Below are 25188 nucleotides of genomic sequence, written 5' to 3'. Positions count from 1 at the left end.
ACAGTAAATTTTGAGAACCACTGCTCTCCTAGTGATTCCCAGCATCAGTCCCTAACCAGCAGCATTACGATTACCCGGGAACTTGTTAGAAATGCAAATTCTCAGCAGGGGTTTGAACTGGAACCAAATAATTTGAAGCCCTGGTTAAAACACCTAGTTTCCATACAGACAGGTGTCGTTGGAAAAAAAAAAAAGGAAATGATAAAACACTTCCAACAGGTAAGGCACATCCCATGCTCTAAGCTCAATGAGGGGGCCAGTGTTGGAAGGAAGAAGCGGGCCAGGGAAGGAGGCAGAAATGGAATGGGTCCTGGGATCCTCAATTATGTTCTTCTTCAACATCCCACAGACAGATGTCACCTACAAGACACCAAGGACAACTACAACTTACACTTAGTTAAGCAGCTGCCATAGAGTCAACTCCAACTCATGGCGACCCCATGTGTGTCAGAGTGGAACTATGCTCCATAGGGTTTTCAGTGGCTGATTTTTCAGTAATAGATCACTAGGCCTTTCTTCTAAGGAGCCTCTGAGTGGGCTCAAACCTCCAATCCTTCAGTTAGCAGCCATGCATGTTAACTGTTTGCACTTAGCTGCTCTTGTTAGGTGCTGTTGAGTAGATTCTGGCTCCTAGTGACCCTATGTGACAGAGTAGAATTGCCCCATAGGGTTTCCTAGGCTGCAATCTTTATGGGAGCAGTTTGACAGGTCTTCTCTTGTAAAGCCATTGGATAGGTTCGAATTGCCAGCCCTTGGGTTGGCAGCCGAGTGCTTAGCCATTGCACCACCAGGGCTCCTTAGCACTTAGCTACTGCCTACTATATGCCAGGTAGTCTAATGTTTCTATGTGTATACACACACATATACACATTTAATCCTCATATCAACTTCATGAAAAGTATTGTCATTCCCATTTCATAAGTGAAGAAATAAGGTCTAGGGTTTAAGTGACTTGTGAAGGTCACACAGCTATCAAGTGGCAGGGCTGGATTAGGCGCAAGTTCACGCTCAACCTGTAAAATACACTGCTCTCAGTCTCTGCACACCTTCGCTTTGTAAGTGGGTCTCCCTCCTCTAGCCCTGTGTGGCAGGCCGGGGTGACAGCTTATGCCAGAAAAGCAAGTGAGAACTAGAATATTTGGAGCTCCTGATTCTGAGTCTTGCCCTGAGCCTGTGGAGGTACAACCGCCCTGTGTCTGCGAGATAGTGCTGGGGGCCGAGGAAATGATGTCATCAGGCGGCATCCCAGAAGGGCTGCAACTGCTGAGTAGGGGCTTTTCCAATACCAGTGGCTGTTTCCACATTACCCTCATGCTGTATGTGGTGAAGCCCACGTGAAATTGTTCACTACAGATTAGTACTCAAACCCACTGCCATCAATTCCCACTCACAGTGATCCCACAGAGTTTCCAAGGCTGTAAATCTCTACGAAAGCCAACTGCCACACCTTTCTCCCACACAGCCAACAGTGGTTTCAAACTGCTGACCTCTTAGTTAGCAGTCAATCGCTTTAACCACTGCGCCACCAGGACTCCTCACAGATTAGTAAGTAAACACAAATAACCTAGCTTAGTGTATGCCTGTGCATACCTTGCTTACTGGTTAATCCGCCCCCTAAACACCAAACCAAGTTGGGCCCATAAACCCAATCTGAATTCGAGCAAAATAACAAAGTAAAAATGGCATTTAAATCTTTTTAATTAAAAAATTTTTAAACGCAAATTCCACCTAGAAAGACCCAGACCCCTTGAATTGGCACAGCTGGGTAAAGAAAGAACTCTCCTAGAAACCTTCAAAAGGAAACCCTAGAGAGTGCTCACAGCCAAATCTAAAAGGAACATTCCTCTGGCCCTATTCCTTCCACTCCCGAAGCTTACTGGCAACAAGGGGCCGGGAAACTCCATGCCCGCAGCCTGAGCGGGCATGGCCACCCTTGGGTTCCTGGAAGCTAAAACGGGAGTCGTCAGAATATGAGTGGCCTGAGAAACGAGGCATGACCCAGGAGGGCGCTTGGGTGGACTTACTCCTCCAGAACTTTCATTTTCTCTCCTTTCTTAAACGACAAGTCGTCTGGGTGAATGCCATCGTAGGGGTACAAGGCTACCACAATGTCTCCTTGCTCCTCCGGATCTAAAACGAAGAACGCAAGCCAAGACCTTTAAGAATCCACTAGCAGAGATGCTGTAACAAATCCTGATCAGGCCCAAATAAGGAGACGAAGCACTGAGGAGGGGCAGCTGGCCTGAGTCCCACTGCATGGAGCTCACGCCTACGCACCCACAGAACGTGAACTGCTGCAGGCACTGTGCACAGCATCTGTCAGCTCAAAATATTAACAGCCCCTCCCCCACAAAAAAACCCTAGCCCCCTGCCATCAAGGCAATTCAGACTCAAAGCAACCCTACAGGACAGAGCAGAACTGCCCTATAGGGTTTCCAAGGCTGTCAATCTTTACGGAAGTTGACAGTCACATCTTTCTCCTATGGAGCGGCTGGTGGGTTCAAACAGCTGACCTTTCAGTTAGCAGCTGAGCACTATAACCACTGCGCCACCAGGGCTCCAAAACATAAAAACCTACAATTATAACTAATTCCAACCCTATAATAAAAAATGAAAACATCCAGGACAATTATTTTACAGAAGCGCTAACAGTTTAAAAAAAAAACTATGTTGCTATGAAAACATACCTTTAGCTTGAAATCTCTGTCCTGGCAAAAGCTGAGATTCTGAAACCTACAAGAGAATATTTGTTAGAAAAAAAAAAAAGATGTTCAGCTTTTCTTACACCCATGTTATATGGCATATCATTTTTCTAACAGTAAAAAATGAGGTATGGCTTTGCTAATCGATCAAGTTGGAAAAAAGAGGAGTACAGAGAGAAAATTTTGTAGCATTAGATCACACAGCTCAGAGACGGGGTCTTTCTTCTGAAAGCTGGCACTTGCCCATGGTGACAGAAAAGAACCAGGACTCTGGGCAGATGCTGCTAGATGCTTACTCAATCATAATTTCCCCTCTTATTTGCTAAGAGAATCCTAATATTATTTGGGGTGGGAGCTGGTCAGCTAACTATATTTTCAAATTTTCTAGCTTCCTATGCACATAAAAAAAAAATTTTTTTTTTTTTTTATGCACATAGGGTGGGGCCCTGGTGGTATAGTGGTTAAGAACTCAGCTGTTAACCAAGAGGTCGGCAGTTGGAATCCACCAGCAGCTCCTTGGAAACCCTACGGGGCAGTTCTACTCTCTCGTACGGGGTTGCTATGAGTCGAAATTGACTCAATGGCAATGGGCTTTTTTTTTTTTTTTAATGCACATGGGGGCAGGAGGAGTGTGTTTCTGTAAGCAAATATGACTGTGTGGGTTTAGGGGAAGGCCCTCTTTATCCCCTTACCCTCTTCTTATTTCTGCCTGGAAACATGTGGAGGCTGGAGTCCTAGCAGCCATGGAAACCCCACCCCAGGACAGAGGAGCGAGAAGGTGGGAGTGGCTGGGTCCCTGGTGACTGGAGTAGCTGCACGGCCCCACACTGCCGACCTCCACATTCCCCAGGCTTGTTAAAAATCGGGGTATCCTCTGTTCTTTTAGTTGGGAGCTATCAGGAAGGATTTGGTGGCACAAAAGGCCACCTTCATTACCTTTAAAAATCAAATTCCTTTTCTCCTGGTGACTGTGGTGAAGATATATAAAGTCTATTATGCCTCTTGGAGCTCTGGTGGTACAGTGGTTAAGTGTTACAGCTGTTAGCCAATAGGTTGGCAGTTCGAATCCACCAGCCACTCCTTAGAACTCCTATGGGGCAGTTCTACTCTGTCCTATAGGGTCACTATGAGTCAGAACTGACTCAACAGCAATGGGGTTTTTTTGGATTTTTTTTTTAATGCCTCTCTTAAGAAAGGCGCGGTAAGAGGCATACACCTGCAAACCAGGTAACTTTTCTTTTTCTCTGTATTAAGCTGATTTAATGGAATAGAACCAAAACACTTTGCAGTGAAATTTTAATTTCTGATGGAAATAAGCCCATAAAATCTCCAATTCAGTAGGGAAGGGGGGCAGGGGGAAATTACTACATCGTGGTATCAGAAAATCCATGCGTCCACACTATCCTTCGGTATTTATTTTGAGAAGTTTAGAAAAACCTGATTTTTAAAATTATGTAGCTTTGAGTAATTAGGATGTATGCTCTGTTTTATGTGGTTTAGAGGAAATAATTAGAAGGCACAAAACTAATTAAATCATTTTGAAAGCAGTAAACTAAATTTAAAGTGTCAACAAGACTAACTTATAATATGCTTTTTACAAGCACAAAATACAGATACGCCACTCATGTACCATGACTCTCTCTTTCTTTAAAACGCCTTTTCCTGGAGTGCTGTTGAACTTGCACTAATTCAGCCTTGGGGTCTCCTCGGAGTCTCTCTGTAATCCCTGGCACGCGTTTCCAGCACACCGGACAGCCCTGAGAATGTTACTGACCTAATGGAAAAGGCCAAGCGAACCAGCTCACGGAGCGAGGGTGTCAGTGACCACAGAGGACACTAAGATACTTAGGGAATACACAAAAGAGCTGAATTTCAAACAACTGTTACTACTTCTGCTTTCTAACTTTTTTAATGTTTTTTACTCTTACTAGTACATGGTCTCATGATTAAAAAAAGGAAAAATGGTATGTAACTTTGTACTATTCTCCTTTGCTTTTCGAATAAAGGACATCTTCATTCATAATTAAAAAAAAAAAAAAAAACATGGATTTTAAAGCATGTAAAATCTGTAGCACATGGTACCAGAAAATAACCACCTCCTCTTTATGAGAACTTTGAAGTCTATAATAAAACAATTCTTTGTGACGCCAATTCCTTCTATTTTACTTTCTATTAGTCATATTTATATAATATACAATTCTACATTTATATAGTTATATGTTTTAAAATATATCTATTATCATCACTATTAACCCATAGACCCACTGTTGTTGAGTCGATTCCAACTCATAGCAACCCTATAGGGCAGAATAGAACTGTCCCATAGGGTTTCCAAGGAGCAGCTGGTGGATTCGAACTGCTGACCTTTTGGTTACCAGCCAAACGTTTAACCACTGTGCCACCAGGGCTCCATCACTGTTAAAGCTATTATTAATCATCTATACTTTGAGTGTCTGTATTTTCTACCTAGAAAATTACAATGCTAATTTATCTGTCCAGAAACATCATGTATGACAATTTAATAGCATAATGTATTCACTTCTTTTTTAACAAGGCCAGCTCTGACTTAGTAGTCCTCAACAATGACATGTGACTTTTACATATGACAGATATGTTATACCTGCAGAATAATGGGCAAAGGTGGAGGGAACACCTTTAGGAATATGTCAGAGAAACTACGAAAACTCTGAATAAAGGCATTTGGGCTAACCTGGAATAAACATTTTGCAGCTTTAAGGCTGATGAATTCCATAAAAAACTGGGCTACGGGAGTTGAAAGAATGCATGGAAAGAATATAAGGTCTGAAATAAAGTACATTTAAGTTTATAATTATCCAAAGCTCTTTTCTTCCTTCCCATGAAATATGAGCTCTTTCTTTGCCAAGCATTTCTCAAACGCACCAAATCGTGCATCATGCATACAAAACTTCTGATGCAGCTATTTGTACCAGGTTAAGGGGCAGTGTTGTTCTTTAATCTTTTCACTCATTATAATAAATCGTAACAGCTTATATATCTGTATCATTTAAAATTAGCTGAGAAAATGACAAGATGGAATAGTATGATACCGCAAAGGATATATTAGCACATATTTTAACTTCTGCCCTGAATTCAGCATTTCCTTTGGTTCCCAGACCACTGTGCTAATCTCACCACCTCTCCTAAGTCACACCAGCTCTCTTCTCATATATACAAATAAAGAGCTGGATCTTTAACACTAGTAATATGGAAGATGCTTTTCTCAACACTTAAGACGGTGACCAAAGACCCAGCTATTGCACAATAAGTGGCTTAGTTATCACTAAAATGCTTACAAGCTCTTCCAAGGATTAAGTACAAAGCATATCTAAAGTTATTTGAGGCCAAGTAATCAATGTGATCTTTTGCATGCACATGTCACAGATTGGTTTTTAGATTATGCCAGCCATGCTTTGATCCTGCTGTTGGAATTCTCTCCTGAGACTATCTACTTACTGGCCTTTGCTGTTTATTGGACGTTGGATCTCTCACATAAATAGTTCGGTCAGTATTACGTACTGGTTGGGGCTTCAGATCTACTCCATCGTCATTCAGATTGTCTTTCCTTTTTGATTTTATACATCCCATATTTCCTGTTGGAATATAAAAGCAATGACATTTTTTACCATTCTAGAACTGGCCTCAGACACCAAAATCTCTCCATTAAAGAAGAAAAAAAAAGAGTATACTTCTTTTTTTCTTTATCATACATGAATTAACAAACTGAAATGTGGGTACTGTTCGCAGAGTTGGTTTGCATGTTCATTCATTCAGTAAATACTTATTAAGCATCAATTTTATGTCAACAAGGTGTAATTCCTGTTCTAAAGATGCTCAGATTCTGGGGGAAGACGTGTGAATTAAAATTACAATGCAACGTGGGGGGCTGATGATAGATGATGATACATAGGACCTAGGAAAGGAAAGGACATCTAACCCGGGGAAGATAAAAGGAAGTGGTCAGGGAAGCTTCCGGAAGGAAATGTTCTGTGAGTCCAGATGGGAGGAAAGGCAACAGGTGACAAAACTGGTAAAGGAATTCCAGGAAGCAGAACTTCACATGCGAAGACCGTAACATGGCCCCTCCTAGGATCTGGTTCAATCCGACCCTTCAGAGACCTTCACATGCAAAGACCGTAACATGGCCCCTCCTAGGATCTGGTTCAATCCGACCCTTCAAGGAACTTCACATGCAAAGACCATAACACGGCCCCTCCTAGGATCTGGTTCAATCCGACCCTTCAGAGAACTTTTTCTGTAATGCCAAACCGTTTAGCCAAGGAGCATGTAGGGACGGCCAGGAGTTGGAGCTAAGAGGGAGGAACACCTTGGTCCCACGCTGAGGAGTTGGTCCTTTATCCTGAAGGCAAGCGACATGATTCAGAGCATGTAGAGCGCAGGTTGACGTTGGTCGGGGTGGGGGCGGGGGGGCGGCGAGAGGGGTCATGGTATCACAGGCAGGAATGGTTAAGAGTTAGACTATATGAAAACTGGTTCCAATTGAAGGTGGCTTGGGGCCTAGGAAGATGGTGGTGGCCTTAACCAACGAAAGAAATAAAGAAGAGGCACAGGTAAAGGAGGAAAGATGCTTGAAGAACATACAGGTGAGTAAGTTCCGTGGGCTTCCAAGTAAGACAGGCTAGAAGTCAAGAAAGATGTTGGAGCTAGAGGTATAAATTATGGCCCTGCCAGTCATGACTGTGAACAGGACTGTGGAGGGAGAACTACCCATGGAGAGAAGGGAAGCTGTGACTGGCTGGTGCAGGGAGATACCGCTGTGCTTCTGTGGGGCTAAAGCCTTTTACTCACTTGTTCAATAAACATCCAGGATATGCAGACATACGCTAAGCACTCTGAAGAATAAAGTGATTAAAAAAAAAAAACCTGGACTCAGATAAAATCTTCCCTTACAGTATAACCTCATGGTCATGTCTATACATTAAAAACAAAACAAATCTGCTATGAGCCACCATTACCCACCCAGTAATGTCGAGTCGATTCCGACTCATAGCGACCCTACAGGACGGAGTAGAACTGCCCCATAGAGTTTCCAAGGAGCGCCTGGTGGCTTTGAACTGCCCACCCTTTGATTAGTAGCCATAGCACTTAACCAGTACGCCACCAGGGTTTCCCTCTGTAGTATAGGGGCTTTAAATGGACCTTCTAATGGTGGCTCATTGGAAACCCTGGTGGCATAGTGTTTAAGTGCTACAACTGCTAACCCAAGGGTCGGCAGTTCAAAATCCTCCAGGTGTTCCTTGGAAACTCTATGGGGCAGTTCTACTCTGTCCTATAGGGTCACTATGAGTCGGAATCGACTCGACGGTACTGGGTTTTCTTATACGGCAGAGGCTGGAAACCCTGGTTCCATAGTGGTTAAGAGCTACAGCCGCTAACCAAAAGATTGACAGTTCAAATCCACCAGGCGCTCCTTGGAAACTCTATAGGGCAGTTCTACTCTGTCCTATGGGGTCGCTATGAGTCGGAATCGACTTGAAGGGCAGTGGGTTTTTGGGTTTTGTAGGACAGAGTTTCCCGAACCTGGAAGAACGTCAGAATCACCAAGAGTCAACACAACAGAGAGTCCCTGGGCACCTTCCAGAAAAATTCTCTGGGGGGAGGAGGGAATCCAGTGGGAACAGTAATGCTCCCCATGTGATCTGCACCAAATTTGGGGGAATATTCCCTAAAAGTTTAGAGCAAGAAGAGGTTACTCAGAGTTTGGAGAAGGGGCTGTTTTGAGGAATTAAGGAATACGTCACAGGGGAGGACTTTTAGCGTCATTAAACATTTTACATTTAATTTAGACATTTAAGACATAAAGATGTCTCTAAAATCCCTTTCGCAAATTCTGTCTGTTTTCCACGCTGCATCATTGCAATACCCCATCTTTGCCTGTCATCGCACTTTGTGGCGCAGGATTCCAGGTGGTCTGGGAACTGCATCTTGTTTGTCATTTCGCTGGTGAGGAATGGAGCCTCTAGAGGACAGCCACACCTCTCTCTGAAACTACAGAGCTGTAGTTCCCAAAATAAAGGGGAAGCGAGCACTTCTTTGATTCAAAACAGCACATTTTTTTCATATTCTACAGAGTCTGAAGTTGAGATGGTTTTAGAGTTGATCTGCAAATTAACCATGGACCTTCTCTTTTCACAGGTTCCACCCCTTTCTCCACCACCCCAAAAAGGTGTCTTTAGTTGCTAAGCCATTAAAATGGTATTTTATAAATAAGGAATATGGTAATAGGGAAGTCCTCCCTGCGCAGTCCGTGAGGACACAGGCCCAGGTCCAAGGGGAGAAGCTGGGGGACTGGAGGTGTCGCTGAGCTCCAACATGCACCGGTGACCCCTCTCAGCACAGGAAGAAAGCAGGACAAAGAACACCCCCACCAAGAACCTCTGACAGCGTGGGTGGCAGGGACGCTCTCCTCAGTCCGGCTCCTCTCGCCTCTTTCCCTCTCCCTCTCCCTCTCCTTCCCTCTCTCCAGATGTCTCTACACAAATGTCACTTCCCTAGACAGGTCTTCACTAACCACCCTACTGAAAACAACACCCCCTGGGTCTGCCATCACGATTTAAACTCTTATTATGCTTACTGTGACCTACATCTCATTACTGACTGGTTTGTTTATGGTCCACTGCCCCAACCAGAATAGAAGCTGGGCAGGCTCCTGATCTGCTTTGTTCACCGCAGTGCTCACAGCACAGGGAACAATGCCTGCCCACAGCAGGTGCCCCAAGAATACTGAATGGTATATGAATGAATGCAGCAGCTAAGGCTGCCTCTCAGGGCTTCCGACATACTCTTCTGGACCCCTCTTGCTGAAGATGAGCAAGGAAAAGGGAAAGAGGGGAAGCCCACCTCGGTCATTGTTGTTTTACAAAAGAGATGGAGTCCTTTAGACAGAACTTCCAGTTTACCGGAAATACAGGGGACAGAAGAGCAAGATGAAGCAGCAGAGAAATCCACAATGGGTGGCACTCTACGTGATAACTAGCCCGGACACTTCAGAGGCGGAGTTTTGGGTGGGAAACGGGGCAGGACAATTCCATGGTAAAAGAGACTAAAGAGACGAAGTGTGTGAACCATGACTGAATACTGGAGGGCATAAAGGAGACGCACAGCTGTGATACCTGGGGAACTGGAAACTGACTTGCGCGTGGCATTAAGGGACCGTTGTTAAGGAGTGATAGGTGTGATGATGGTGTTGTGATTATGCAGGAAAAAAAGAAATATGCAGGACAGGGTCCTTATCTCAAGAGTTAGGACTCATTTCAGCAAAAAGAAAAACTCTGTGTGTGTGTGTGTGTGTGTGTGCGCATGCACACGCGTGTGTGTATGTATGTGTACATGTGTGTGCATCTGTCTCTGTATGGAGACAGTGAGACAAAGAGAACGGGAAGGAGAGGGGAACAAATGTGGTGATATACAAAAAATTAGTGAATCTAGGTGAAGGGAATGATGTTGATTCTTTCATCTTTTCTGTAGAGTTGAAATTTTCAAAATAAAAAGTTGGGAAAAAAGACAATATGAGAACTGTATGAACAACCTTATGTAAAAAAATAGTTTTCAATGGACTCCTGATGAAAATGTTAGAAGTCCCTGTGGTATATCTTTGTGTGAGAGAGAGAAAGAGATGGAGAGCAAGCTTGTGAGGGCAAGAGATAAGTCCCCCTTGGCCAGATGGTGCCTGGCTCCACCTGTCTGGCATATCATGCAGCATGGGCCTCACTCGGCAGGCAGAGGGCGGCCGCCGAAAGTTTGTAACTGGGGCAGTGCCACTTACTAGATCTCTATTTTAGAGCGAGGACTCTGTAGGAAGGACAGATGGGAAAGAGCAGGGAAATCCATTACCCCGACTTTATAAGGGGTCCAAAGGAGAAGATGGTGATTGTTCTGGGGCAATGGCGATGAAGCGGTACCCATGGGCCTTGGCTGCCCACCCACACAGCACAGAGCTTCATGCTGGAGGCGGCCTGTGGTTCAGTCCTCCAGTGACCCCACAACCGCCGGCAGGCACACTCCAGCACAAAAGCTCAGAGAGCCCTGCCATCGCAACGTGGTGATGAGCAACTCAAACAAGACCAAAAAAAGAGAAAAACCATTACCTTCGAGTTGATTCTGACTCATAGCGACCCTCTAGGACAGGGCAGAACTGCCCCATAGGGTTTCCAAGGAGCAGCTGCTCGAGTTGAGCTGCTGACCTTAACCACTGAGCCACCAGGGCTCCCAAGCTAGACCAGCTCTTGCAATTCCTTACACTGTGCGAAGGTACCAGAAAAGTAGAGGGTACAATCTACTCCCAACAAACACTGATGTGAGCTACTCTTTACATGATTTACACTTCTCATTAACTGTTTATAATGTGCTGAGCATCTCATGCAATCCTTAAGAAACTCTATAACCAAGGTATTATTAACTCTACAGAGCAGTAAACGGAGGCTGAAAGATGTTAGAGGACTCACCCAAAGTCACAGCGCTGGTGAGTGGCTACGTGGGGCTCACACAGGAGGACCTCAGTTTGGGGCTGGCACTCTTACCACTCTGCCACAGGAAGGCTATTTGAAATGCATGCTTTGTCTATTCCTCAGTGATACTAAAAAAAGAGATTATTTTTGTAGACTGCCTCTTTCTTAAAAGGATTTGAAATGCCTTACCGCAAAAAAGACAACAATAAGGTTAAGAAAACCAGAGCCAGGGAAAAGGGGAAAATGCAAACACGGCCACCCCGTGGGTAGCAGATCTGCCGTAACTGGGTTTCCTGGCAGGAAGGGTCAGGGGACAGTCAGTGGTGAGTCAGGGAGCTTCCACACTAGGCAAGAGGAAGTATACCAGGCTCCTCACGGGAAAGAGCGCCTCCCTCGCAAACCCGGAGCTTTCTCACCAAGGACTGGATGTCACATGCTTAGGGTGGTGTCGCTGGCAATGGCTTCAGTGCAGTTTTTTCTAACAGTCAATGAAGACATGTTCTCTATGTAGAGACCTTTAGTGAAAATAACAGTAATGATAACCGAGGGTCTGGCAAGCAACCACAACTCGGGCAGGTTCAGTCCGCAAGCTTAGCTGGGTGGTCTAAGAGGACAAAGCATGGGGCAGTCTTTTGCTCACAAGGGGACATGCACCAATATCTCCAGAAAACCGGGGCCTGAGGGCTTCCCATTCCTAAAATTTCTTTAATTGAAACAAGCAACCACTGGGGGTTGCTCACGCTTATTTAAGGGCCTAAGAACATTAAAAGGGTGATTTTAAACAGCCAAAATGGTAACTATGTGATAAAAGACTACTAACAACTCCTAGTTCATCAACATACTGTTAAGAACTAACAAGTCCCCACACTAGGGCACAAGGATGTTCACAACGGCATTATTTACATCATAAAAATTTTGGAGAAAATCTGAATGTTTATCAATAGGGAATATTCATTACAGTAGGGCTAATTGACATTTTGCAAGTGAGTTAAGAAAAAGAAATTTGTATACTTGGACATTCCTAACCATCAAGTACTGCTAATCTAAAAACATTATAGTACACACACATCTATATGCGTATATAGAGTCCGTGGGCGGTGTAAATGGTTAAGCGCTTGACTATTAGCCTAAAGGTATGGTGGTTTGAACCCACTGAGAGGTACCCTGGAAGACAGGCCCAGCAACTTGCTTCTGAAAGGTCATAGCTTTGAAAACTCTATACAGCAGTTCTACTCTGCACACATGGGGTCGCCATTAGCGGAATGGACTCTATGATAACTGGTTTTATATATGTCTATGTCTATGTCTATGTGTGTATATGGAGTTACACTGTTGAACTCAATCAAATCCCAGTCCCTTCAATTACTGTGTGAACTTGGACAAATGCTTAATCTCTCTATACCTCAGTTTCCTTATCTGAAAAAAGGAGATAATAGCTTAACCTAATTCAGTAGGATTAAATGAGTTTATATTTGTAAAGTGCTTAGAGGAGAACTTGAAACAGCACACAGTAAGGGCTACACGCATGGTTGTTAAATCAATACTGTCCGAATGCCACTTTTCCTCCAACACGGGAAGAGAAACAGCCACACTGCAAGTATGGGTAATATGTACTACATTATGAGAAGTCTTAGAAGAAATACAATCAGGATGTTCCTTAGAAGTGAGGATGGCGAGGCTCCCACTCACTTTGGACACGTCCTCAGGAAAGACCATCGCTAGAAAAGGACACCACGTTTGGTCAACGAACCAGAGGGGAAACTCAATGAACTCAGACACATCAGCAAACGTGAAGATGGAGCAAGAGAGGGCAACGTTTCATTCTGTTGTCCATGGAGTCGCCATGAGTCAAAGCTGACTTGAAGGCAACTACAAACAGCAACAGGAGAAGCACAAGGACGGCCCTTCTGCCCACCTCAAACAGGGACCAGCAGGAGCAGCTCTCCCATCTCAGCCTCAGGCTGCCACATCTGAACTGACACTTCCTCCCCTGCTTCTGGGCAAGGCACACTGCTTGTCCTGTCACTCCCAGGTACACCATGTATTTGCAAGAGCTGCACGTAAGCGGATGCATTACTCTGTCGTTAAGTAAAAGGAGGAAATTGTGCAACAACAGAAGATCCTGAGCTTGAATAGAGCATGCGTTTTGGATAATGTTTTTTCATCACTAGTTTCCTAAGTTTAAAAGATATTCCATTATATATATCTGTTTTGTTGTTTTTTCCATCCTGAAGTCTGTACAAATTCACTTCGCTGGCTGTTAGATAAAGGCTTTAAAATCACTTGTTACTCATATTAGCAGAGTTTAAAGAGCTTAAAATTTCAAAAATAGGAAACTGGATGCCACTTTCCCCTTATGAAATCTGAATCCATTTTTAACAACTATTCCACACAATCCTAGATCTTTAAATTTAAAGACAATGAAATTACTGGGATTCAACCCCTGAGGGCTTAAATTCCTTGCCTTTGTAATGTGCTAGAAAAGAAACCATTTGCGCTGGTACCATGTTTTGTTTTGACTGGGCCTTACACATTTTCTGATTGTGAGGATGACACAGGACCGGGCAATGTTTCATTCTGCTGTACATAGGGTCACTATGAATTGGAGCCAACTAGACAGCTCCTAACCACAACAACACATTTTCTACCTTTTATGCCAGCAGCTGCCATCAAGAAAAAACTAAAAGCAATTCTTTTTTTCACCATAACTTCCGTAACCCGAATGCTTTCCTGGCATTGAGTTTCCCCAGCAACGAGTGAAATCACTCAGCTGAAGGGCTGTTGGGAGGTCTGAAACCTTCTTCCTGTTACTGGGCTGCTCTTGCGTGACCTTAGCAACATCAGGTGGTAGCTTACCTAAAGCAAGCAGAGTAACCTCAAATGTTTATGGGGGTAGCAGTTAGGGTCAGGGAAAGAGATGAACATGCAAGTGCCTCCTTTGTGCCTGCCATTTCACAGATGAGGAAAGTACAACCCAATGATGAACCTGTGCCAGGTGATCAAAGCTCTTAGGTAAACTAGAACCTGGTCCCTCTGGCTTCAGCACTGCAGATCTTTACCCAGTCAACGTCTTGCTGCCCCTCGGGGCCAGGTCGGGGTGAGTTTCATCCCAAATGAGTTTTCTGAACTAGGGAGCCTCAAAAGAAACAGAAAAAGAAGAGAAGCCCTGAGGAACTTAAGATGGGTAGGGATGACTCCAAACACGAGTGATCTTGAGTTCAAAAAAAAAAAAAATTTGGTTCAAGGGTCTCTCATAGGAATTCACCCCAAAATAATCTCCTGTGGTTGGTTCCCACATTCACAATTCCAGGACCAGTTATTGTAACTCAAGAGATTCACTGCCTGCCAAACAGAAACCCTTTAGCACCTTTTGATGGTTTTCCTTCTTACTTTACTTTCAAGAATGAGACTCAAATTAGGGAAGCAAAGTCAACGGAAGAGACTTTTTCATAGTTTTCTCCAAACTATTTATCAAACCTGTGATGGAAAGGGGGCCAGAAAAGCCTTGTTAGTAGCCCGGGGATGGTAGAGAAGGAGAAAGCCCCAGAACTAAACTCCATAACCAACTCCATCAATTCCTACCTTCCAGAGTTCAGTTTTTTCTTTTGTTGGAGTCCCTGGGTGGTGTAAGTGGTTGACGCACTCAGCTGCCAACCAAAACGTCCATCCACAGTTGAACGGAGAAACAAAATGTGGTATACCCATGCAATGGGATATTGTTCAGCCATAAAGAGAAATGAAGTCCTGACACATGCTACAACATGGATGAGCCTTGAAAACATTACGGCGAGTAAAGTGGACTCAACCATGAAGGACAAATAGTGTATGATCCTACTTAAATGAAATATCCAGAGAAAGAAAATGCATAGAGACCAAAGTTCTTCTGTGGTTATTTGGGGCAGGTGGGATGGGGAGATCTGGGTGGCGGCGGGGCAGGGTGGGCAGGGGAGAGGATTGTGTGGTATTGCTTAATAGGTACAGAGTTTTTGTTAAGGGTGATGAAAAATCTGGAAATGGATAGTGGGGATCATTGCACAGCATGGTGAATACAGTTAATGTCATTGGATTATACACATAAAAATTGTTGAAATGTTTTGCTACATATATTTTACCACAACAAAAATTTAAAAAAAAAATATATATATATATATACATACATTTTTTAAATCATGCAGAGTTTTGCTACATACAAGGGAAACTTCTCGATAGTACAGGAGATGAACCTGAGTGTGCTCTGGGTGGGGGTCGTGAGGACTCTGCCCAACATCTCCGAAGGCAGGGGAAGAATACACCCACCCCACCCGAACACAAGGGCAGGCTCAAGTGACAGGACGAGCCCCTTTCTCCTTGATTCCTTGCAAAGGTGGAAGATGGGAGAGAAGGGAGTTGGAGTTAGAAGAAACAGCCAGAGCAAAGGCCTCAGGTAAGGAAGGAGCTGAGGGACAGAGAAAAAGCTGGTGTGGCCACACTAAACGGAGCAAGGGCCTGAGTAGGAAGAGAGAAGGTCAGGGCGCTGGACCCCCGGCAAGCGTGCAGCTGATAAGCACCACACTAAAGACAAGGGTCCAATCCCCCTGGATGGAAGTGCTTGAAGAGGCCTCTATCCCCTTGCTAGTCTCTATTTGCATAACTCTGAGTTGAGCAATCTCACACAGAGAAAGGCAACAGTGAATTGCTGAAACTTATGGGGCTTTTAGGTTTTGTTTCTCTTAACAATAAAAAGGAACACAGTGAAAACGAGATGAGCTCATGGAAACTTACGTGTCATAGGGAAAGAGGTCATTTAGAGACCCAGAGGAGGAAATCAGAAGCAGAGTCTAAATTATGTAGATTCCACCAACTAAGAAGTGTTGTTAAACCTCGACTTGTTTCTAGTCCCAGATATTTATGGTCAACAATCCAGTCACCTACATTCAGAAATATATATCATTACGTATTTCCATCCCCTTGAAGAGTTAAGTCAGCTTACATACATGTATGGAATGTAACAGAAACTATTAGGAAATCAGGAAAAAGTGAAACTCAGCCCAAGATAGTTAAAGACACTGAACGTTATATCATTCCATAAGTTTCTGCACGACTGTTAAGTGCAGACTGCAAATCTGGGCCTAGGTTTTCTAGAGGCCAAAGCAAAGAGGAAACCACATCATGGATACAAATGAAACAGCTTTTCAATCTCAGCACTTAGTTACATTGTGAGCCAGAAAACTGTTTGTGGTGGGGGGCTGTCCTGTCACTGTAGCATGTTTAGCAGCACTCTTGGCTTCTACCTGTTAGATTCCAGTATTACACACATACCCCACACATACATCAGTCAAGATGATTAAAAATGTCTCCAGACATTGCCAAATGTCCCCTGATGAAAGCTGTACAGCAGGAAATGTGATGTTTTAATTGCTGGCAATAACCTTAAGTATTGATATTTTATGCTACAGAGCGGGGCAGAACAAAGCGACTTGTTAAGAAAACCGAAGACTCAGAGGGCAACTAGTCTAAAGGATTAACGGACCACAAGAACCATAGCCTACGTGACCCCAAGACCAGAAGAACTAGATGGTGTCCGTCTACCACTACCAACAGCTCTGACCAGGATCACAATAGAGGACCCTGTGAAGAGCAGGAGAAAAACGTAGAACAAAAATCAAATCCCTAAAAAAGACCAGACTTGCTGGCCTGATAGAGACTGGAGGAACCCCCAAGACTATGGCCTTAAGACACCCTTCTAACATGGAAATGAAGTCATTCCTGGAGACCACCCTGACAGGAACGAGTTCCTTAGAACAGTTAATTATATGAGACCAAAAGGGCAAAATCTGCCCAGAAGCAAAGACAAGAAGGCAGGAAGGAGTAGGAAAATCCACCGAAAGGTAATGGGAGACCCAAGGCAGAAGTAGGGAGAATGTGGCACATTGAGGGGACTGTGACCGAAGTCTTGGAACATTCTGTGTACAAACTGTGGAATGGGAAACTATTTTGGCGTATAATCCTTCACCAAAAGCACAATAAAACACTTAAAATAAAAAGATCTACTAGTCAATCAGTGAAAGATAGGTTTAATATGCCATTATAAAATTTAAGGGGCATAACCAGGAATCTTGTCTAAAGAGATGTCTGCCCCCAAGACACAAGAAGGGCCACATAAACCAGAGACTCCATCAGCCCGAGACCGGAAGAACTAGATGGTGCCCGGCTACCACCAGTGACCGCCCTGACAGGGAACACAACAGAGAGTTCCTGACAGAGTGGGAGAAAAGTGTGGAGCAGAGCTCAAATTTAGGTAAAGGGCTAGATTTAATGGTCTGACAGAGACTGGAAGAACCCCGGAAGCCAGGGCTCCCAGACTTTCTGTTAACCCAGAACTAAAACCATTCTTGAAACCCACTCTTCAAACAAAGATTAGCCTGGACTATAAAAAACTTAAAATAATACACATGAAGAATGTGCTTCTTAGCTCAAGCAGATACACAAGACCAATTGGGCAGCTCCTGTCTGGAGGCAGGATGAGAAGGCAGGAAGGGACAGGAACTGGCTGAATGGACACCAGAAACCCAGGGTGGAAAGGGGGAGTGTGCTGTCACATTGTAGGGATTGCAACCAATGTCACATAACAGTATGTGTATAAATTTTTGTATGAGAAATTAACTTGAGCTGTAAACTTTCACTTGAGGCCCAATTGAAAAAAAATAAAGATCAAGGAAAAGAATTAAAAAATAAATAAAGAGATGTCTGCCACTCTGCCTGCGCAAACACAGTCAGACACAAAGACACACAAACACACAGACACACACACACAGACATGGTGTGTGCTGGAGTGGAACCAGAAGCTCTATATAAGAAAATCATCACCCTAACTGTGTATATGTGATCTGTATACTTAAGTATGCAGCCCCGTGACGCAGTGGTTAGGAGCTCGGCTGCTAACCAACAGGTCAGCAGTTTGAACTCACCAGCCGCCCCTTGGAAACCCTACGGCGCAGTTCTGTTCTGTCCTACAGGGTCACTATCAGTCGGAAACAACTCGACCTCAATGGGTGTTTTGGTTTATACTTAAGTATAAACTAGTGTCATAAGGTCAAGCTGGATAAAGCAACGAGAATGATCCAGTCTACCCTTCCCTTCTCACGAGGAAACTAAGGTCCAAGGAAGTCAAACCAAGATTATTTACTAAGAGATTTTATTTTCACTGGGATTAGCCAACAAAAAAAAGTTCATTCGAAAGTATACTGCGATGCGACAGGCACAATTCACACACTTTTGAACCAGTACTTCAGAAAACTGACCCTTGTTTTTGAAGACTATTATTGCCTGGAAATATTTCTTCTAGGGAAAGCTGACCACGTCCACATAACATGCCTCTTCATAACACACCCAGTATTCTTAACAATTGTCGGGGTCAGGCTTGTCACCTGCTCTGCCTTAATAATCATGACTTAAAATACAATAGAATTTCATCAAATCTTCTTGGCTCAATTCCCGATCATCTGCAACTTTAGCTTAAGAAAGTAGAGAGGTCTATTAATGTTTAATAATAAAGTCACTAGTCCTAGGAATATGCCCATAGGCACTTATGATAAATGAAAGGTCAGTTAAATTAGGTTTATAAATATGTCAAGGAGCCCTGGTGGTGTGATGGGTTAAGCGCTCGGCTGCTAACCGAAAAGGAGATTTAAACTCACCAGCAGTTCCACGGGCGAAAACTTGGCGATCTGCTCCAGTAAAAAACTAGAGGAAACCCAGCGGGGCAGTTCTACTTTGGGGTTGCAAATAAACTTGACGGCACACAACGACAACAATAAAAATGACCAGGCAAAGTACATCTGATAATGTAGCCCCAGCTTAAAAAAAAGAGAAACAAAACCAAACCCACTGCCTCGGAGTTGAGACTGGCTCATAGCAACCCCATGTGTTACAGAGTAGAACTTAGCTCCATAGGATTTTCTCAGCTGTAATCTTTTTGGGGAGCTCTGATGGCACAGTGGTTAAGAGCTCGGCTGCTGACCAAAAGATTGGCAGTTTGAATCCACCAGCTGCTCCTTGGGAACTCTACGGGGCAGTTCTGCTCTGTCGTATAAGATCCCTATGAGTCGGAATTGACTTGATGGCAACGGGTTTGGGTTTTTGGGTTTTAATCTTTATGGAAGCAGATCACTAGAACTTTCTTATGGAGCACCATTGGGGGGCTTTGAATCACCAACCTAAAGGTTAGCAGTCGAGTGCAAACTGTTTGCACCACCCAGCTTACACACATGTATTTGCATAGTGAACGGAATTTTATCGGTATTAGTAACACTGCAGAACCACTGTTGGAAGCCAATAGTTCACTAACTCAGTGAAGTATAAACAGGATGGGCAGTAGGTACATGAGCTATATGGTACCCAAAAACCCAGTACCCAGTGCCGTCGAGTCGATTCGGACTCATAGCGACCCTATAGGGCAGAGTAGAACTGCCCCATAGAGTTTCCAAGGAGAGCCTGGCGGGTTCGAACTGCCGACCTTTATGGTTGGCAGCCGTAGCACTTAACCACTATGCCACCAGGGTTTCCTTATATGGTACCATTCGGTGGAATGGTGAAGAGTCACTGAAAGTGAGGATAAAACAGTCGTTTGGATCTAGGGAGTAAAACTGAGCAGGAAGGGGTTTAAGACGAGTGGGGCGGAGTCTGCTGTTTTATATGAAAGCTTTTAGCTTTTTTAGTTTTTAAATTCTGCGCATGAGTCACCTTGAAAATGACAAGGATTAATTTTGTTAAGGATGGCTAAAAAACTATGTAATTAAGTAAGAAGTGTTCATAATGTAGTATTTTGGAAAAAAGCAAGATAAAAATGTTTATACACATTATGATTACAGAATGGGAGAAAAATACACATCAAAATTTTAACACTTTCATGCCTCTATGGTAGCTGAGTTTTTATTTCTCTCTCTCCGTTGTCAAAGTGTCTACAGTGAGCTATGATGTTTTACTTTTATAAAAATGTAGTTATAAAAATGAGAACCCAAAACACAGGGAGCCACTTATTTATACCAATCGCCTCAACCCGTAGTGGCCTCTTCAATATTCCCAATGACTTGGAGATACCACCACCGCTTCCCATTGCCAAGGAGTCAATTCCAGCTCATGACGACAATCTCAAACTCGGGGTGACCCTATGTGTGTCAGAATAGAACTGTGCTCCATAGCGTCCTCAATGGCTGATTTTTCGGAAGTAGATCACCAGGCCTTTTTTCCAGGCCACTGCTAGTTGAGTTGAAACCATCAACCTTTAGGTTAGTAGTTGAATGCAAGCTGTTCATGCCAACCAGGGGCCTTCCTGGACTGGTCAGAATGAAATATTGGCCATCACCTGACTGGATGGTAAGGTGTATTCATCAGGTGCAGTCCTTCATCCCCACACACCTGAAAAGCTGAGAAGGGCAGACTGAGGAGGTCAGTTTTTCTTTAATGCTCTCGCTACTGTGGCTAATGACCACCTGTCACTCAATGTGACGCACTTTCCACATGAGAAGGAAGCAGAGCAAACTCGACTCGGAGATATTTTATGACCGGTAACAATCAGGCTTGGATGCTACAGCTCTTTGATTTTAGAGTTCACATACATAACCATCACCCCATCTGAGGAACTAGGGAACAGGGTGGCTGCCCATAGTTGTTTTAAACAGTGGAAGAGAGGAAAGAGGGAGACATGACCCAGAATCCTGCTGTGCAAAGAGTCACCACTAAACACAGAAGCAGGGCTTCCTCGGGAAGCTGGTGAGGAGCACCACAGAGATCCCACAGGGAGCCCAGGCGTAAGCAAGCCAGGTAACAACGTCAGCCCAGGAACCAGAGGTCATATGACCCAATACTTTCAACACAAAAGAACAGTAGTAGCATGGTGGCATGAGAACAGGAAGCCATTCTTTGAACTAAACTTGAAGACAAAGCAGTGACTTTATCAAGTGACTTATATGTGTGGTGTCGGATAATAGAAATGGCCTGAAGAGAGTGACTTTAAATTCACTCCAGGAGTTTAAGGGTGAGAAAGAAGGAACTGGAAGCCATGGCCAAGTCCAAAGTTACTTTCTTTAAAGCAATATGACCAAGAAGTATCACTAGACTGAGAGGAAGGAAAAGAGGTAGTACAGAAATGGGACTGCACCACGGTTTCCAAACTGGGTCCTGAGGCACTGGAGGGCACCGTGGTGAACTCCCCCGGGTGCTGAAGGGTATCTCAGAGGCTCACGGAAAATGCAGTGACATCTATCTGACACTGTAAGAACTACTAGCTCACAACAGTTCATGGTTTCGACATTAGGTCATGTTACAGTCCTACCAACGACGGCATTCTTTGAGAAGCTGGGTCTTCTGTGGTTGCTGTGATAAAAAGCAGGTATTTTTATCGCGTGAATACCAGCATAGAGCAGAGTGAGGGCGGCGCTGTCCAATCTGATTCCAAGTTGGGTGGGTCAGGTGGACATACCCCATCGCTAAGAAGTTGTGGTTACTTAAGAATAAATAAAAATAGTATTTTTTCTTTTAATCTGTTTCCATTATTTTTTTCAAGTGGTACTAAGTTGTTACAACACACAGTCATTAAGTTGTCTGGACCTAGCTACTTAATAAATGATTTCTTTTGCTCTGGGGTTGCTGGAATAAGCTTACTGAGATACCAAGGGCACAGGAAACAAAATGCTGAAGATCCTGGGTGGTGCAAACAGTTAATGTGCCCAGGTTACAGATTCGAGTCTACACACAGGCACGTCGGAAGAAAGACTTAGCTCTCTGTTTCCAAAAAATCAGCCTCTTAAAATCCAAAGTTATGCTCTGACGTGTATCGGGTTGTCATGAGTCAGAGTCAACTTGGCAGCAATTGGTGAACTGGTAAACCAAATGTCTGGGAACCTGGGAGCCAGTAATTGTAAAAGGTGGAAAGGAACAGAGGCCAGCTGAGGACAGAGCAGCTGGGCACTGTTAGCATGAGTAGGGAGGCAGGAGGGGGCCGGGCTTGGTGGTCAGGCGCCCGGGGGATGGTGCCCAGGTCTGCTGCAACACGGGACCCATTCCCTTTACCTTTCCTACTGTCCATACTGCTGTAAACAGATTTTCAACAGTATTCATACCTTAAAGAATACCTCCAGTTAGTTTCAGGAATTTTTAAATCATTTGTCTTAAAATGATTTAATTCCCACTGAAAATTTCTGATTTTTCTCATCTCCCTTGTCACCCAGGCTCAAAACCACTGACATCTTTGCAATCTCTGGATCAAACTGTATCAATTGGAATCAACTATCCATCAAGTCCTGTCAGTTTTGCAGTATCATTGTGCTTGGTTTCTAGGTGAAAAAAGCGTAAATCAGAGAAGTAATGTATTCTAATTTTTTTTTTCTGCTTTGCTCTACTTTCTCTATTAAACATGACATGATGTTAATGATAAAAGATCCATCTTTGACAGAACTCTTCTGGATTGTGGTAGTCCCCATGGTGTCTGTCTTTCCCTACTCTTTGCCAGACTCATCTACATGAATTATACTTTCATCACATCACTCTATATTCAAAATTGTGATGCCTCTCTTTCATATCCTATCTCCTCTTCTACTTAAATTTCTCAAAAAAAAAAAAAAAATCCCAAATCCGTTGCCATCGAGTTGATTCCGACTCATAGCAACCCTACAGGACAGAGTAGAACTGCCCCCGTAGGGTTTCCAAAGAGCAGCTGGTGGATTTGAACTTCCAACCTTTTGGTTGGCAGCCAAGCTCTCTAACCACTGCACCACCAGGACATCACAATAATCTGGCTATATCATCGTGTGTTTGTCTCTCTTCCTGTGAATGGAAGCGCCATGAGAGCAAGGGGTTCTGTCAGTTTTTTACTCTGCTGTATCACCAGGCATAAGAGTGCTTGGCACTTGTAAATGCTCTATAAATATGTATTTGTTGAATAAACAATACCCACCAGAATAAATGCTCAATAAATAATATTATTATTCCATTACCTCTAACACTGCCACGAACATCACTGCTATTTTCTATAAGAAAAAATCTCAACTATTCAATGTGCTACTCATAGCCTCTCATACTCTGGCCCCAATTTATCTCACCATTGCCTGCATTACCCTAAATGTAAGACGTCTCTTGTGCACAGATACAGCTGTTAGTTGACACGGCAGCATCACCTTGCCTTCGCATCTTCGTTCAAGCTCTTACCCATTTAGGCAAATTCTACCTGTCCTAGAAAGCCTAACTCAGGCCCAAGCTTCCCTGGTCACCTGCAGCCCTCATCGTCTCTCCCTGTCACTTCTCTCCACAATCCATTTGTAACTTAGCTGTGAGTCCCAAACATCTCACAGTCTTACTTTATGCTATGTAATACTGGAATGGTTTGCCTGTGGATGTTTGTATGGCAACTAGACTATCAACTCCTGGAGGGCAGATACTTCCTACACTGCCTCTTTGTACCACCTACCTCCGCCACCAAAACACACCCAGTACTGCGACCAATTATCACGTAAGCAACAAGGCACTGTTTGTTGAATCAAAGTGAACTCAGAAATCTCATGGACTGTATTCTGCAGTCCTTAGCAGTTCTGAAGGTAGAGTCCACAGCCTCAGTCTACTTCGTTGGTGATAGGTGATCAATAAACGTTAGTTCCCCAAACTGTTTTAGTGTCATACACTTCTAGACACGAAAACAAGCAAAATGCCCCATTAACAGAGAACCTGTAATCTTGCAAGGAATCTGGGCTGAAAATTCTCTATTTTAATTTTAAAAAACAGTTTTCTTGACGTGAAGTAACAAAAGGCTTTGGAATGAGAAAAACTGGGTTCAAAATCTGGTTCCTAAGCCACAGCTAACATCATACTCCAGGGGGAAAGGCTGAAAGCTTTTCCCCTAAAATCAGAAATGAGAAAGTGAGACAAGGATGCCGGCTCTCATCGCTGCTATTCAACATTGTACTGGATGTTCTAGCCAGAGCAATTAAGCAAAAAAAGAAAGAAAGGGCATCCGAATCAGAAAGAAAGAAATAAAACTATCTCTGTTCACAGGCAAAATGATTCTATATATAGAAAATCCCAACAAATCCACAAGAAAGCTACTAGAGCTAATAAATGAATTCAGCAGAGTTGCAGGGTACAAGATCAACACACAAAAATTAGTTGTGTTATCCAAACTCCCTGAAGGACAGAAATACTGGCCTGAGGGCTGGGAACCATGCTCTGAGGGGACACCTAGCTCAACTGGCATAACATAGTTTATAAAGAAAATGTTCTACGTTCCACTTTGGTGAGTAGCGTCTGGAGTCTTAAAAGCCTGTGAGCAGCTATCTAAAATACTTCACTGGTCCCACCCCATCTAGAGCAAGGGAAAATGAAGAAAACCAAAGACACAAGAGAAAGATTGGTCCCAAAGACTAATGGACAAAACTACCACGACCTCCACCAGATTGGATCCAGTACAACTAGATGGTGCCCGGCTACCACCACCAACTGTTCTAACAGGGATCACAATAGAGGGTCCTGGACAGAGCTGGAGAAAAATGTAGAACAAAATTCCAGTTCACAAAAAAAAAAAAAAAAAAAGACCAGACTCACTGGTCTGACAGAAACTGGATGGAGAAGTCCCGAGAGTACGGCCCTCGCAGTACTGAAGTCACTCCTGCAGTTCACCCTTCAGTCAAAGATTAGACAAGCCCATAACACAAAACAAGACTAAATGGGCACACCAGCCCAGGGCAAGGGCTAGAAGGCAGGAGGGGGCAGGAGAGCTGGTAATGGGGAACCCAAGGTCGAGAAGATGAGAGTGTTGACCCTTCATGGAGTCGCCAACCAATGTCACAAAACAACGAATGTATTAACTGCTTAATGAGAAATTGATTTACTCTGTAAATCTTCATCTAAAGCACAATAAAAAAAAATTCAGTTGTATTTCTATACACCAGAAATAAGCAATATGAAAAGGTATTAAGACCACAATTACACTTATAATAGTATCTAAAAGAATAAAACACCTAGGAATAAAATTA

The 25188-nt window shown here is 43.6% G+C and overlaps 1 protein-coding gene across 5 annotated transcripts in view; it reads right to left on the bottom strand.

The window, feature by feature from the left end:
• The window catches only part of LYN (LYN proto-oncogene, Src family tyrosine kinase), a 183069-nt gene that overhangs the window by 95205 nt on the left and 62676 nt on the right, over nucleotides 1-25188 (bottom strand). For 2 of the 5 annotated variants that reach the window (XM_023538857.2, XM_023538856.2), the window contains exons 2-4: nucleotides 6177-6313; nucleotides 2688-2733; nucleotides 2025-2130 (exon numbers count right to left, since the gene is read on the bottom strand). In XM_023538857.2, the coding sequence (XP_023394625.1) occupies nucleotides 2025-2130; nucleotides 2688-2733; nucleotides 6177-6308 (284 nt within the window). In that variant the 5' untranslated portion in view covers nucleotides 6309-6313. Of the gene's footprint in view, nucleotides 1-2024; nucleotides 2131-2687; nucleotides 2734-6176; nucleotides 6314-11185; nucleotides 11317-25188 lie in introns of those variants that run through there. The other 3 variants (XM_003420003.4, XM_023538855.2, XM_003420002.4) reach the window with 3 other exon arrangements.

This window comes from Loxodonta africana, chromosome 18 (genome assembly GCF_030014295.1).
Source record: "Loxodonta africana isolate mLoxAfr1 chromosome 18, mLoxAfr1.hap2, whole genome shotgun sequence".
NCBI lineage: Eukaryota > Metazoa > Chordata > Mammalia > Proboscidea > Elephantidae > Loxodonta > Loxodonta africana.
This window is presented reverse-complemented; position numbering and strand designations above follow the sequence as displayed.